Source organism: Ixodes scapularis, unplaced genomic scaffold (assembly GCF_016920785.2).
Source record: "Ixodes scapularis isolate PalLabHiFi unplaced genomic scaffold, ASM1692078v2 PGA_scaffold0__279_contigs__length_252992795, whole genome shotgun sequence".
Taxonomy (NCBI): Eukaryota; Metazoa; Arthropoda; class Arachnida; order Ixodida; family Ixodidae; genus Ixodes; species Ixodes scapularis.
Genome location: NW_024609835.1, coordinates 250945812 through 250962329, shown reverse-complemented (window position 1 = coordinate 250962329; position 16518 = coordinate 250945812). Strand labels below are relative to the sequence as shown.

Here is a 16518-nt window from a genome sequence, read left to right as displayed (position 1 = left end):
CCAGTCTAGCTGAACTGTGGCTTCCACTTATTACGAGGCGCAGTTCTATCGCGCCTTCCGAGAGACAACAGTGTGCGTAGCTCAGACACGTGCCGAGATGAGCTAATCTAGACGGACTGGAAGCACATGGGTGAACCTCTCGTCGTGACGTCACGGCTCGCCCCAACACGTCACATGACGTCGCACGTATCGTCGGCCCTTCCTCGGGCGCCGCTGCGCAGGAAGTGATTGCCGTTTCCGGTTTCCTCGACTGAGATGAAGGGTGTGTTTCGTAACGCTTTAGGACGGCGCGGAGTCTTACAGGCGCAACGGAAACGAAGGAGCAAGAGGGCCGGTGGGCATGAACGACGTTATTTTGTTGTTCATTGCTTGGCACACCGAACCCACGTCAGTTCATCTTGAGGCGCCCGACCCCTGAACTAGATAAGTGGAGGGAAGGCGGTGGAGAGGAGTGCATAGAGGGAGAGAAAGAGAGAGAAAGAGAGAGAGCATCTCGATTTCGCACATATGAGCCGGTTGCCAGAGGAGCAACTCTTCACGGAAAACCAGGGGCACAGTGCGATTCATAAATAGGAGCTGTCTGACAAAGAAAGACAGCATTGTACCCTGGTGCCTCGAGCCTTTGAGTCGGATTAAGCTTGAGGGTGCATCGCAGATTGGAAGGAGTCTTCACAACTACTGGCTCTGACAACACGTAGAGGAGACTACTGGTAAATATAGTTTTGCTTTGTTGTTTTGTATCGATAGATACGTGTACATTTTTTTTTTCGTGATACTCTTGAAAATAATAGTATCCCTCGATAAAACTATTGAATTTTTCGATATCCATGTGTGCATGATTATGAGAGTATGTAACCTTCTCTTGCATACCTTCGATGAAGTTTAAATAATATTCGCGTAAAGCGAACGCCTCTATTCTAGTGAAACATTTCGGGGCGACCATGTGTGGCATATATATATATATATGTATATGTATATATATATATATATATATATTAATTTAAAATATGATGAAACAAGAACATGTAAGATAGGGCAGTGTGCCGAACTGCCGGGTCATGGGCTCTCTTGGTCTGCTTCGTGTATTTGTAAGTACAAAGGGGAATGGTGGGAGACATGTTAATGCATGTCTCATTAAACATATACACCATTCGAGTATACCAAGGTCTCTTTTCTGCAACTAAAAAAGAAGCATACTCTATAAAAAAAACATTCACGCCCATCGCCGCGTCACTCCGATAATACCGTACAATCCTGAACGAACGCTGATCCCATATTTTACCATTTCATCTCTTCACCGTAGATAGGGGGCCATTCGGGAATTTATAGCATCCGACATATACGGCTTAGTGACGTAGCCTAGCAAGTACTGTCATTAAGGGGACGGAGGGTTTTGTAAAGCATTTAATTGCCCGTAATAGTTAATCAAAATATCGAGGAGTGGGAATGATGGCTGGCACTGTGGAACTATGCTAGGACACGCTGTTTTTTTGGAAATCAAACCTTGACCAGTTGGCAACGAGTTCACGTGCAGTTGCCCGGTTCTGTGCCTTCAAAGCAGCGTCTACAAGGTTGTGAGATCTTCCCCTCGATAACCGCCTTGTAACGTTGGCCATTCGGCAATTCAAGGTAGAGGAGCCTTGATAGTCTAAAAGAGAGGGGCTTCAAGCGTCACTGTTCAAGGCCACTTATCAATTCTATAGTAAGGTGGCCAGTTGGTCGTGTTGGTACCAACAAAGCATGGTTAAAGATGCGCACAAAAAGACAAAGTCAAAAAAGAGAAACGCGTAGACTACAGACAAATGTACTTGTCTGCTGTTTACGTGTTTGTTCTTTTTGTCACTGTCTTTCTGTGCGCATCTTTCACCATGGTTTACCAATTCTATGTTGTTCCTGTCATGACTCGACTAGAATCTTTCGTTCATCTATTCTTCAACCGAGTAACGCAATATAAGATGATTGACATCTGCGCGCAGCTACCTCGCGGGGGATTCCCCGCGCCTTTAGACCTCAATGTCGGTGCGGTGATTCTGCCGTCAAAGATAAAGCGTATATCCTTTGATGTACTCTAGGAGAAAGGAAACAGCGGCCCGCGGCAGACGTCGGTAGGCGTGCGAAGATGTCCCGTCACCTCGGACGGGGAGGGAAGAGTACGCGAACGACCTGCGGCGCGTCGGAAATCCCCTCTCTGAAGAAACGTGTTCGTCCTTGGCTCCCGGCGGTTGACTAACTCCTATCGCGACACCTATACGCACGTACGCTCCTCGTTTTCCATGGACGTTGTAACTTTTGCTGCGACATGAATTATTTTACGCGCCACCGAAGGGTCGCCAAATAGTGCCAAGGGCGAATGTATTTGCGGTGCCCATGTCGCTGCCCCTTTCTCATTCGGAGACCTGGTGGAAAACGTCCAGTACAAGTAGCTGAGTTTGTCTACGTTTCTTTCTACTTTAACTGAAGTTAATTGCAACCGGACAGATGACGTTGCCTATGCTTCGTTTCAGCTTCGGTCCGAGCGCGGCCGATGTTATGAGCCGAAGGGCCAACCAAAAACCGCAAAAAGCGCAGCGGCATGGCGTGATCTCTGCGCTTGATAAGACTAGCCGGCGGAGGAGCACGCACACAGAGACGGCGAATACCGGCTGGTCCTATCAACTGCAGAGAGCACGCCATGACGTTGTGCCTCTTTCGCTGTTTGATTGGCCCTTCGGCTCATAACATCGGCCGCGCTCGGACCGAAGCTTAAACGAAGTATAGTCCCCTTGACTGTTGAATTAATGTTTCCTCATCATGCAAGGGACGGCAAAAGTTTTCGGTGGTTCATGCATGCAGACACCTCGTGGCCTCACAATGCTAGAGCCACATTCCACCAAGAAGAGTATGAACAACGTTTTTTTGGCATTCCCCCATACAACAATCACCAGAGAGAAGTTTATGCAGACACCCAAACCTGGTGCTCGCAAATATTTTTTTATGTATTAAACAAAAGCTGTTTATTTACTGGCATTTTATTTTTGATAGTAGTATCAATGATGAATTCGAATGAGTAGGGGCTGAGTTGTTATATAAAGTACCTTTATGACGAATAGCGTACTTCTGGCCAGGGAATAAGTACATGTAAACTGCATCTCTAGGTAAACTTATGAGAAAGTTTAATGCTAGTATCATTTCTGTAATATACTCAGAATGCGGCCATCTGAGCATCCGAAAAAGCAGCTTTAGCTGAGCAACGTTTTTGCACGGTATTTGCGAGAAGAAACTATTGCTAAGTTCTTTTCCATGAAATACTCGTACGATCCTCCTATGCCACAACTTCTGTCGGCCTTGAGCTAGAATTTGTATAGATTTTTGTATTCCCTTAGCTGTTTCCGTCAACCACGCTATAGCGCCACTCATGCGAAGTTGATTACACGGGCGATTATTTGTTAGCGCAGAGATGTAAACAATCACCACCAGCTAATGAGCATTCACAATGCCCCGACAGTTGTGAAAGGCGAAAACAATGATGCCATGCATCGCCACCAAAGCATTTAAACAATTACGGAACACTTCAGGTTTCGCAATTGGTCTTCCGCCTACCAAGAAAGAAAGAGACATACATGAGTGAGACGAGAAGCAACTTTCTTGTGCATAACCACGGAGGCCCCCCAATTATGCACGAATTTCAGTTTGAGCCCTACCATTGTGAGGGCACATTGTGTAAGTTCATGTCATGCCTATTTTTACGTCCATGAACACTGTCCTATATAATTGAGCAAACTCCGGTGTAATCAATGGCCCTGGTATGGTCCGTGAGCATAAATAATAGTTAAGTTGCAATAATACATATTGAAAGGAGATCAGCCAGTATATCTGGCAGAATACCAAGTGCGACTGAATTTCCTTATGATGTCTCTTTTCCTTCTGCCTTGCTAGTAACAAACATAAGCTTGAAATATACTAAGAAAGTTGTAACAAAATAACGAGTGAATGGCGTTTCAGAATCACAACATAACGACCAGTGGAATTATTCAATATATAGAAACAATATCCGAAGAATGCTCTTTGATAATAAAGGCCTTTCAGGCATCTACCTCGCAGCTAAGATAAGGGAAAGCCAGGTATTGATCTCATCGCAACTCTTAACGTTGCTTCTGCGCTAAGCTAATGCTGTGTTGCGTGTGTAAGGCAAAAAAGACGACGTCGCATGCAGCGGAGCTATGACATAGCGCCAAGTCAGCGTTGTGACTATTGCGCTGAGTTCGAATTGTTTGTGCGAACAGGCCTTAGTGATATCATATCTGTTAGAAAGTTACTTTAGCTATAGCTGTCTGGATCTCTAAGCTTTGTGGGTGTAACAGTGGCCCCACAAGAACCTCCACATTATGAGATATATTTTATCCCAACGCGTAACACTTCCGTTTACTTGGTTACGTAATTGAGACAACAAAACAGATGCGCATTGCAATGTAATACATTTAATAATATTTTATATTCAGTCCCTATGTTCTCATTTCCATGTTTTCATGCATCCCGAGCAATGGCCTCGAGATAACAGGCTGGTTCAGGTTGGGTATCTTTACGGCTCACTCGGAGTCAGCTACAAAAGACAAACGAGCAATGAGAAAATTATGAGAGACACGAAGTCGCCTCGATATGTATGACCGAGAACACACGTCCGGTCAGTCAGGAAGCCTTTATATATAAGCTTAATGGCAGGGGCAGAAGGAAGTGTATTTGTTATATCGGTTGGTTTTCTAGCCTACGCGTTTCTTATTTGCCCATCCTCTAGCATTTTCGATTTTTTTTCTAAATATTAAACCGTCGGAGGCACTAAAAGGAAAACATCCAGGAAAGCTGTTTATCGGGACAACTTTATTTGTTTAAATGAGGAAGAGATTGTGTTTCTTGGAGAACTCCGAGAACTAAAGAGGTCGATAGGAGCGAGAGACGAGCAAACGCGCATAGCGGGATAAACAGGTAATCAAACGCTTGAGCATAAATGCGAGACATGTCGCGGAAATTACGGCTCGTCGAAGTGCACCGCGGCTTCACTAAGCAAACACCAGGAGGCGGCAAGAAATAGAGCCCGAGCAGCATTCTATAAGTGACCGTTTTGCACCCACGTATATGAGTATACGAATAACATAAAATAAATAGAAAAGGGTCATTGCAAGGTGCGTAAAGTCCTTCGTGTCTGTATCTTTTAGAGCGCAATCTGTCGGCTGTTTCTGGAACACAATGAACAACGAGATTTTTTGGCATTTAAGTGACGTTACCAAAAAAGTTCTTAGGCATTTTTTTTTTTTATACTATAGTGCGTTTTAGCACATGTCCAGACAGCAGCAGACTTCACAAGCTAATGGGACCAATCAAGCAGCGTTAAAAGCGAAACTCACTAGGCCTCTTCTGATTATGATTGGTTTTAGCGATGATAGAAAACGTACAGAAACATTGCGAACACCATGATGGTGCGCTTTTGATGTTGTGTGATTGATCCCATCAGCTCGTAGCGTCGGCTGGACTTTTGATCAGCGTCCTGTCTGTTTCATGGGTGCCGCCATGCTTGTTTATGTTGATGCCATGACACAGTAGCCGGGATGGGCTTTTTGCGAGACGCCGTTTTTTTTTAGAAGCCTTAGCACATATCGTGGTCCAAGAACGTCATAAATGCATAGTCACGAAACTCCAAGAAGAACGCCGATGCCGAGAGTGCTCTAAAAGGCAAAGAAATCCCGTTTTACGCGTAGCCCGTCTCTTCACGAGAGCCTGCGTTTGAGATTAATATTTTCCCATTTTTTTATCTGTGGGGGCTATGATTTCGGACACTGTTCTGTAGGCGTCGGGAATTAGAATATCTAGTGCCATTTGCCAGATGGTACTCACGAAGTGAGATAAGTTTGGAATTTCTGAGACTAATTTCGTGACTTTTTTCTTGATTGAGCAAAATGCCTTATTTTCTGTTTATAAATTTGATAGAATTATCGCTAAAGAAATATCTTGATTGTGCATTTCTTATTTTTTTATTTCTGGCATCACGTATATTTTCCCTAGGTTTCGTCACCAGATGAGCACGCTTATTAGGTGAATCATTCGACGAGCGAGGAACATCGATTCTTAATATCAACTGCCGTGTGGCAGCGAGGCTAAGGCAGGTCGCGAACCGACGCCCCGCTTCTTCACGGTTCATCAGATATGTCCGTCAAGGTGCGCCAAACGCGTGCGCAAGACGCTTGGCAACTTTGCCTCTATCCTTTCCGGCTCCCGAGAAGCAACAACGCGGAGGGCAGCACCAGCGGGCTTTTCTTTTTTCTTTCTCCTTTTCTCCGAATGGCATTCAAAGTTCAGTGACGTCAGAGTCGGCCGTCGTCTCTTTTTCCTGGTTGTCCGCGGCCTTGCGGGGCCCGTTCTCAGACGGCAATCGGCGTCCCGCTCGACACCGCACATTTTCGTCACCCAGCCCGTGCTCCGTCGGGTTTCTTGGGCCGGATATACTGCCCTACGGCCCGCTTTAGTTCGGGAATTTCGCACGCAGACACGTGAGTACTCCTACTTCGATTCTCGGTTTGTCTGCGTCGGTTCAATGAGTATAAAGGGACCAACAGCGGTAGTATCGAAGTAGTAGCTACTCTGTCTAGACAGTGGTCAATGATTTCGCGAGGAATATAATGCGCGTAAATAATGCATTCTAGTTTTCCGCGTGAGTGTGTGCGTGGAACAGGCGCACCACCACAGTGCCAAGACCAGTCGAATCAACGAAGTAATATATTGGAAATGGAAACTAGGAGTCGCGTGTTTTTATTAAGTAACCGTGGTTTTTACACCGTTCGATAAATAGCAGTCATGTTACTCGACAGTGCAACCCATGTGTATGAAACAACTGGGAATTTTCTACCGTATTTTTTTCTCGTCATATCGGCCCAATTGCCTCTTTGTTGTAGCACACGCATAAGTGCTTAGAGGTAACGTTGGATTTGTCTTGCGGACCATATATATTGGCTCTTCAAACGTACTACCGCGGACTCTGTGAACTGTACCACACCAGCGGCGGCCGTCCCGCTCCCCCAGCGCCGCATAGCAGGCGCCGTCCGAAACTCCTACCATACCCCATGTGGCGGACTCGCTCTTCCCGCCTGCAAGCACACACTCGCTTTGTCGTCTGCTACGCACATAGCAGACTGGGCCACACTATGGTACCTGTCACACGTCTCCGACTGGTGTGTTTACAACGTGCAAAAAAATGGTCCCTCGATTTTCACCTTATGACGTCATGCGTGTGTCATGCTGACGCCAGACGCGATCCTGGCGGCGTTCCAAAATCTGTGGTGTAGGTGGCAGACACCTGTTCTGCTGCACGTCGCTCTCCAGTCTGGCAGTCCTTAGAGGCTCCGGCAGCTAGAAGTTGCGACGATGTGATGACTGCGACACTCCCAGCTTCTCGTTAGCATTTCTACGACTAACCGCCAGGACCGTGACATGCAGCAGCATGAAACATTCCGGCTTCTGTGACCTCATTTGCCGCCACCTCGAGACCACTTTTAATGTATGGCCAGCATAAGACCCTAAACACACCATTTGAAGACGCGCTCAAGGCACCAGCTCTTTCCGATGTTCGTTGAACCCGGTTTCCTGTGCGCCTCTTTTAGGCGCAGACCTACTATCAGCAGTCTCTGCTCGTCTGTTATCCTCGTCACAGCGAACTGGTTTCAAACTCATTCTAGACAGGCGAAGTTTATTAGAGCAGATTACAGAGTCATTGTGGCTGCCTATGTTGTTTTGCTGCTGTTGTTTTATAAAAGGGCGTACCCATTGCATGCTTCAATCCTGCGTGCTCGCGTACGGGTATGAGCGCAGCAGGTATGACACAGCGATAGACCGTTAACTGCAAATTTGTCCGAAAGAGAAAGCCTAACTTATCGCTACATATGCAAGAAGTGGCGATGGTTGTCCTCAGCCCGGCGGACGCGTATCCGTGAGTCAGGAAATCAAGCACCTCGTAAAAGGCGTCTAGGTAACCGTGTGCGCCACTCATGCCGTGGTTCACTGAACACGAAGCCGTGTTACATTGGCATGCGCTGTGGCGTCGTCTGCTCTACGGCCAGCAGACGACAAAGCGAGGGTGTGTTCGCAGGCGGGAACAGCGAGTCCGCCGCACGGCGCATACGCGGGGTTTCGGATGTCACCTGCAGTGCGGCGCTGTGGGTCCCGGAAAGCTGCCGCTGGCGTGTTACAGCTAACAGAGCCCGCGATAGTACCTCGTTAACATTTCAACGAAGTTTCTTCATCTGTCATACGACGCACGGATTAAATTTTGTAGACTCGATTTCAAAGCTCTACCCAGAGGAAAATATTGCTTTAGAGCACGTGGAGAGCATAAAGAACGTAGCATTCCTGTCACAACGTTGTGAAAAATCAGATTCTAATTGGAACCACAGCCAAGATATCAACACGCCAACTGGCGGTTCTTAAAACAGCACTGCTACCCAGAGCCGCCGAGACAGGTGTCTGCAAGAAAAGTACTTAATGATCCTTACAAAAAAAAAACAAAAAAACGTTGTTGTTTTAGTACGCGCATTTTTTAGCCAAGCGTAAGTTTCGGCTGCAGTAGGAAACAATAATTCTCTCGTACGCTGATATCGACACCTCATATCATATTTAAAAACACTAAAAGCGAGCTAATGCAGCGTTGAAATAATGTTTATTTTATAATATTCCGCATGCCACGCTTTAAAACTATTGTCTGATATATTGCCAAAGTCTGTTTCATCCAGTTCTTATTATTTAATTTCATCCGTCTGTGGCGATGTATCTTTGGTGTTGTCATTTGGAAATGTATTAAAACTATGTCGTCGGTCGGGGTGCCACCAAATAAAATTTCGACAAAGGCTATCAAAATGGGTCAATAGTGAATGGCGATACAAAATATATTGTTAGGACATAGGATGTTTTTGAGTTCAAAGAAGCGAAATGTCGTAACTTGTTTAAAAGCCGCTTAAATATCGAGATTTTTTTTAAGTTACACGCGCGCTATTTAAAGGGGCGTCGTACCAAATTGTTATTTTGGAAACTTTCCTTCCCTGTTCATTTTTCCTTCTTATTCTTGTGCTCTTCTGTTTGTTGCAAGTTATCTCTTCTTAGAGAAGTACATCAGTTAGACCATATGTCCCTTTTTTCCTTCCTCTCCCAACGGTGGTTCGGCGGAGAACATTCAGAAGCGTTTACTTTGTGTTTGCACTATACTGCACCGAAAATTTGCTCTCCCCCGTGAAGGCGTTAAAAAATAAAAACTTCGCCATAGCTCATGGCAGACTATGTTTTATTCCCTCAACATAGATAAGAGAGGTACTGTACTTTACAAATCATAAAACTGCATCAGTTGATCTGGTAGCTGATGCGCACAGATATATAAACCAATCTACAAAACTAGAAAACACCAGCGCTCTGATGCTGGTAGCTGAACGTAATAACTGGATAGCAAATAAATTCACGAGGTGGACGAGGATGAACGGAGACTGATATTTGAAAAAAGGAAAAATAAGAGCCATCTTGAACAGCGATCGTCCTTCGTTGGTGTTTAGTTTTGTTTTTGTTTTCGATATTAGTTGGTCTATTTTGCACAACTAGAGTGCACTGTCGTGGCCAATATAAGCTCAAACACCGCGCTGCGTGACGCGCGGTATTATCAGAACCGCCTGTCGAATTTTTTTAGCAAACTGTCAGCACGCTGAGACAGGGACAAGTCCCCTCCTACACTTGTGGCGCCAGACTTTTCGTGTTATACAAGGGCGGTTCTCAATTTTTCGAAGGAATTTCTCAAAGCTCCCGCTTCAATTGGAAAGGGTTTACCAATACAGCGGCGACGAGCTAGAGGTTCTTTTTGTCCCTCGTAAATCAAAAGCGTCTTTCTTGCGGTTGTAATCCAAGAGCGATCTTTATCTCTGTAGGCGTAAACATTGCAATTCTAGTCACTAACGACCCTCTTTATAAAAGGGTCATTTAAAAATATATTTTAAAAGTTCCGATGTCTGACGCTGTACTATCACATTTCGAAGTTTTCTAAGTTTGTTTCTCGCGAATAGCGAGTGCAATCTTTGGTGTAGGAAATCAACTGCGTGCTGATTATCGCGAGATCATGGGTTGCGGCTCTGCAGACATTGTTTCGAGAAACTTTTCGATAGATTTATGATTCGTCGCGCATAGGTTTTACGGCTCAATTAAACGAAGGAATATCACCCTCAACTCTGTGCTAGCAGAGACCTGGAAGTGCAGTGGGACGCCTCAAGCGCCGGAGGGGAGTTCTGACGTCACCAACGCAACACAGTTTGCAGAAAATTGCGACAGCCGTCTCTGGCAGTTCCGAGCTCAACTCGGAGCGACGTTCCCGCTTGTGTTGGGCGCGTTAGTACTTATTTGATACGAAACTCGTCAGAGACATTCTTTCGTGATATTATCGAAAGTCGAACGTTATTAATTTCGTCTTGGTGCGCACTGTGAACAAGAATTAACCTCAAGCATATAACAAAAGCTGCGTTACATCCAGCGCTTATTTTTTTTTCCCGAGCCTCCAAGATGCTTCTCCGATTCTTCCCGGGGCAGTGAACAAGCTAGCGGGCGTAACTGGTTTTTGTTTTGTTTTTTCTCGAGGGTCACGTCCATTGATAGCTCGCCGGATGAAGCACGTGGCCCGGTATCGCGTTTCTGCTTCCGCGCGTCCTCTTAACCTGGATCTAATTTATTCCAAGAAATATAAATGGAGTAATAAAACGTGCATCTTTTTTTGTTGTTGCTGTTGTTGTTGTTTTTTTTTTGTTTTTTTTTTTTTGCAACACGTTTTTAAATATTTTGCAATTTTGGTTCGTTCGTGTCCTCATGTGGTCGTAAAAATGGTCTGATTATGTTCGGCCACTTATATACTCTAATCTCAGTTGCGCTCGAACCTATCCTAGATCAAACTTCGGTTTTTTTCTAGTTTAGCTAAACGTTCTGCGCTGGTAACAGGCTTAAGTTGAGCTAGTTGGTACATATTAATGATGCGTCATCTTGAACTTATATAACCATACGTAGAAAAGACAGGAAAATATTATATAGCAGCTGTTTCTACAGTTCTATCCTTTCTATGTGTGCTTCTATAAGTTCAAGCTGACGCATCACTGCTTCTTTTGCTGTTAGACTATTACGTTTCTTACCAGTCTAATACGTTTTAGCGGCAATAGCGTCACTGAGGTTGGACGGAAGGCCGTATAATTTCTGAATCGGTGTTTTTATAAGGATTTAATGCGTATTCACTTGGTTTCGGTTCATTTCTATATTATCAGGGTATCGCGTTCCTGATTCAGTTCAACGGGGGAGTGTTTCTGTTTTATGTAGATTTTTAAACAGACAACATATATGTTGTTTTAAATTGTACAAATAGGTGAAATTATGAAATTTTGTAAAGTTATGGGTAATTGGTTAATAAAGAGAGACAATTATTTAGCTAGTTTAGAAACTCAAATAAAAAAACGAGTGTAAACTGCAATTGTTACGATAAATCGAGACCGAGAAAATTTGAACAATACTGATATATTTAGTATTCCCTCGTCAATTTTATGCCCGATAAGAAGCAAAAAACGACACTTTGAGGAGTTGCGCCGGCAAACTAATTGTGAATACTTTTAATGAGCGCCCGTCTTTTTTTTCCCATGGACCGTACTGGCGTAGCACGAACGTATCCGCAAATATTCTGTCCTTTCCAGCTTTGCTGTGAACAGCCGTTGATGTCAAACAATTCATCGACGAAGGTGCACACCTGCTGACTACGCTACACGCGGACGAATGATAGGTGTAGACCGAACTGCCGAGTGTAAAAAGTAGAATCCGGGACGCCATCGAAAGACCCGACCAACGCGACCAGATTCGTTTGCTGCAAAAAACACGTAGTCAGCAGGAAATCGATGCGAGAGCTGCGCGACGCACGTCGTTAGTGGTCGCCCCTGCCGCGAAAGCGACGCCTTTACTACGTCTTACCGTTGGCGTTCGCCCGTGCCAAGGCCAAGGACGCGCATACGCCGCAATCCCCTCCAGACACACACACACACTTGCCCCGTCTCCAGCTAACGACTTTGTTGTCCGCTGTCGCGCGGCCTAGCACTTAGCAAATCCAACGAGCTTGATGGGAACACAAACCTGCATCCCCGCACCATCTGAATCTACGTAATATTCGCACGAAACTTCAACGTTGGAGCACCTTCTGAGTACACGACGTTTCCAATCCTTCGTATCTTCGCTCTCCTTACCCTCCTTTCTTTTGTTTCTTCTCAATATATTTCTTTCTGCCTAGGTCTTCGCCTCACTCACATTGCAAGTTTCTGGAATGGCCTTCTGGAGTGCAGTCGTCCAATCATCGGTTAAACACCCCGGCTAACGTCGTTACCTCTTGTTTTCACCGTCCCGTACCGAGAAGGCATTACTGCCACTACATCACGTGAAGCTCAGACAATGCTCTCGTTGCATCTGATAAACATCATTCGTCGCAGTAATAGAACTGCAAGGAAAATGTCAGACTTAACATGATTCAATTGAATACTATACATATGTGCTGACTCCATAGACGCATATATGAATGACCATCTAGTGCGAACGTGTCATTTTATTTGTAGGTAGTAAACACGAGACTTCGTAAAATAATTCTCAGGGGGAATAAACCCTAGAATTTTCGGGACATGTGGCTGGGACCTATGCCTACAAAACATCGTATTTTTGCAGGCTCCTCCGTAAGCTTTTTACAGATTGACTCTTCACCCATCAAGAACCTTCGAAACGTTGCTCAAATGTTTATGCGGAATCAAAAGTGACTCGCATATTCGTGACGAAACATATTTTACAACATTGTTTCGCTAGCGTGCAGTTAAACGGCCATACGACATTATTTCAATTTTAATGAACTCTTCTTGCAGCAATATTTGCGGCTGTACTTTGGTAAATATTGTTTCACTCGTTTCTGGCCCTAAACTCCTCCCGCGACTGTTAACGAGAACGCCCTTGGTTGTCTTCGTGATCGCGTGATCGCTCTCTCCGGCGAAAGGCCCGAGTGAGGCACCTCCCGCCTGAGAACCCCGCTGTGCCGGTGACAATATGTATTGTTCATTTGGTCGTGACGCTTTTTCCGTCTTGCTTTTGTGTCTTACGTTTCAGTAGGTGGCTTTAAGGAGGGATCGGTGGTCGAATCTGTTGGCACTTGTCCGCGTCGTACATTGTCTTTTTTCGTCCTGTTTCAGTTCGTGCCTTTTAACATTTTAGTCTGCCGCTACGCGTGATACAAGCTAACGGCCCCAGGCTAGCAGTAGTACTAGACTCGCTGAATTTCTGATCTGCTGCGTAAACGCTTGTCTCCAAATTTCAAAGGCAGACCGACTTTAGCGCTTTATAAATATGAACGTCAAATATGTTTTCTTTTGCTTATGTGTGTTGCGTTTGTTACCTTGACCATAACGTATTCTTAACTTAAAATAACATACTTAAACCGCCGTTGCTCAATTCTAAAGGCGGACTTCGTTCGGGACACGCTTATTGAGCACTGCGGGCGATATCACTGTTGGTGGCAGTGTTACTTGGGAAGCATAAATTATTTGAGCTAGGCATTCTGTATGCTGCACAATATATACGAAGTTCTTATTTATTGTTCATAGCGATAAAGTGTTCATGTACCCGTCCGCCTAACGATATTCTTATCCCCTTTTTCCAGGCAACCATGGTGAAGGTATCTCTACTGCTGCTTGCGACGGCGCTGAGCCTCACGGAAGCCACTAGACTCGTCAAGAGGCAATGTGAGCAGGCTCCACTTTATTTGTTGTTCAAATATTAGAGTCCTTTCTAAAGTATGCGCCCTCGCCTGTACGCCTTAGCTTCGGCACGTACTCTGAGCAGGTATTGGAGAAGAGGGCTGCGTTAGCGCTCGGCGGCGGCTCGGATCCAGTCCCGCGTTTCGTGACCAACAAATGGCGACCATCAATGTTGCTCGTTGGACTTTTGAAACGGGTCACTTCCTCGTACTGAAGTATTTGACTACTAGCTGTCTTCTTTTGAAGCAGCGACAACCAATACGAATGACTACCTGTTTAGTGGTGAAATAGGCCATCTGCCAGATTATTGTGACACTATGATGGCGTGTGTTCCCAAACAGTGCGCCGTAACTCCAGTCTGTGGTACTACTATAACTTCAACTACAACTATTTTGGTTTCTCCAGTCCGACTTCGTTTCCGATCACGCTGAGTCAGACCAACACCAGTTACTAAGCAACGCGCGCAAAGTGCCCGAAAAACGAAACCGAAAGAAGATGAGGCAGGGAGGGCGGAACTTTCCTCCCGCCTGCCTGGAGAAGTAAAACGCCTCTTTCTTCTCTTCTTTTGCCCACTTGAGGGCGGACATTAGCAGAAAAACGCAGTGTTATTACTTTTTCCTTCTTTTTTTCTATTAAATTGCACCATTTAAAGTGTGCCATTTCACTTATCTGCGCATTAAAATACTTTATTTTTTCAAGAAGTCTATGGTAACCGAGTCGTAAATGGTGTGTGCAAATCGGCACATAGAATACGATTGATTTGCACCCTTGCTGTGAATAGTAAATACGGTCATGATAACATCTCAAACAAAACACACAATGCCTCCATGTGCGTTATTGTACACCGTAAAAGGTAGGGCTTGCACGAATTCCGATCAAGAAGCTAAACGCGCAAAATTCTTACAAACTATGGAATTTTTTAAAGGTTGTAGAATGGTCTTTGTAGGGACAAAAACGCAATATCGTTAAGCTTTTTGTCATAGTAAACCATGCATACAGGGCGAGAAGGGATGGACGGGAACAAAATATTAAGGCAGTCCTAAACCAAATCGCATGTACCATCGCTTTTGTTTCCGTCTTCATTTTATGTTCACCTAGGGCAGCAAGATTGTGCGTTCTTGCCATCACGGTTTCGTTGGCCTTGTGAAGATTAAAAGGGGTTCCTTTCTTCCTGTTTATAACCTAAAGTGCCGATACCTTCTTTTTTTTCCACCGATACAAGCAAGCTTAATCTTATCTTATCCTGGGCTTTTAGGATTTATAAAAGATAGCACAGTGCATAGCGTGTATAAAGTTGACTCACATTTTGCGTGATCGTCGCTGCAACGGTTCTATAGATCTTCACCGGGAACATTAATTGTTTCATTACGTCAAACAGCCTTGGCTTCCAAGTAATCTCACAAATGGGCGAGCGATCAGGACTGAAGGGTGTCAAACAAAAAGAGCGTCTACTAAGTACATTTGGCCGTTCAAATCCTTTAAGGAAACTTTTTTTTGCATTAAATAATTATGTCGATGACGTCTTTACAATACGCTATAAGGTGTTTCCATTTTTCTTTGTTCGTATAGCTTTCTCGTTTGAGTTCCCGGAAGATGACGGCTGTACGACTCCCCGCAACGAGCCTGGCACATGCATCGAGCTCGCCCGCTGTCCAGACCTGCAGTCCGTGCGGGATTACAACTTCCTGCGCCGGTACATCTGTGGATTTTCTCGCAACGTGCCGCTGCTCTGCTGCCCGTCCCGGCAGACCCAGCGCCCTCCCACCCAGAGGCCTCCAACTCAAAGGCCGCCTACGCAGCGCCCACCCACCCAGCGCCCACCCACCCAGCGCCCACCCACAAGGCGCCCACCTACCCCACGTCCACCCACAAGGAGGCCAGTGACACAGTCACCACCTAACGAAGAGATCAACAATGAGGACGGACCCAGGATCGGGAACTACCCCAAGTTTCTTCCCGCTGGTAGGAAAACCAACTCCTGAGCAGTCGTTGTCAGTAGCTAACAAGCGTTCTGTTCTTAATCTATTCGATTTACGTAGGCTGGTGGCCAAGATAACTATATGCGACATCAGAGTTTATGATGGGACACCCAGAACTACAGCCATCAGCACCATTCTTACGATTTCCGCACGAGCAGGCCTCTACCGGCATGCCGGAGTTGTAACAAACGGTACTCATTAAAAACCACACGTGTTAGGATTTCTGATGCCACCAGAGTAACATTATGCACCACACAGGCTCCTCGATACATTATAGACGTTATTTATATTCATTTAGATACAAGGGAAGGCAAAAAGTTGAGCAACTTTTTGCTAAACGAGACAAAACCTAGCTCGCAGATGGCAAAAAATGCTGGATTAAGCAAGGTAACTAACACACATTAAGTTCCTACGAACAGGGTCTGATTGAAAATTTGTATGAGATATTTGCACCTATGCAAGCTTTATTGGTTTCAATCACATATGTAGGGACTGCCGACCATTCCAAGATATTCTCTTCAACCGACTGCTTCTGACAAGCGCGGGACGGTGTCCCGGCCTTCGAACTTTTCTGCTATCGCGTGGCGTGCGGATAGAACGAACTATAGGCAGGCACAGTGAACCATGTTTTGCATTATTATTTTGCTTGTTTTTAGATGCAATTCTACCTGGGCGTTCTCGCGAAACAGCTAATCTTGGAAGGGGGAGCGGTACTTAACATTGTTATAGATTACGATTTC

The 16518-nt window shown here is 45.2% G+C and overlaps 1 protein-coding gene across 2 annotated transcripts in view; it reads left to right on the top strand.

Annotated features, from left to right (window-relative positions):
- The first annotated feature begins 294 nt into the window (after positions 1–294).
- Positions 295–16518, top strand: part of LOC120839956 (proclotting enzyme) — a 30172-nt gene continuing 13948 nt past the window's right edge. Inside the window, exons 1-3 of one of the 2 annotated variants that reach the window (XM_040210361.3) lie at positions 295–710; positions 13703–13784; positions 15369–15761. In XM_040210361.3, the coding sequence (XP_040066295.1) occupies positions 13709–13784; positions 15369–15761 (469 nt within the window). In that variant the 5' untranslated portion in view covers positions 295–710; positions 13703–13708. Of the gene's footprint in view, positions 711–6314; positions 6519–13702; positions 13785–15368; positions 15762–16518 lie in introns of those variants that run through there. The other variant, XM_040210360.3, reaches the window with a different exon arrangement.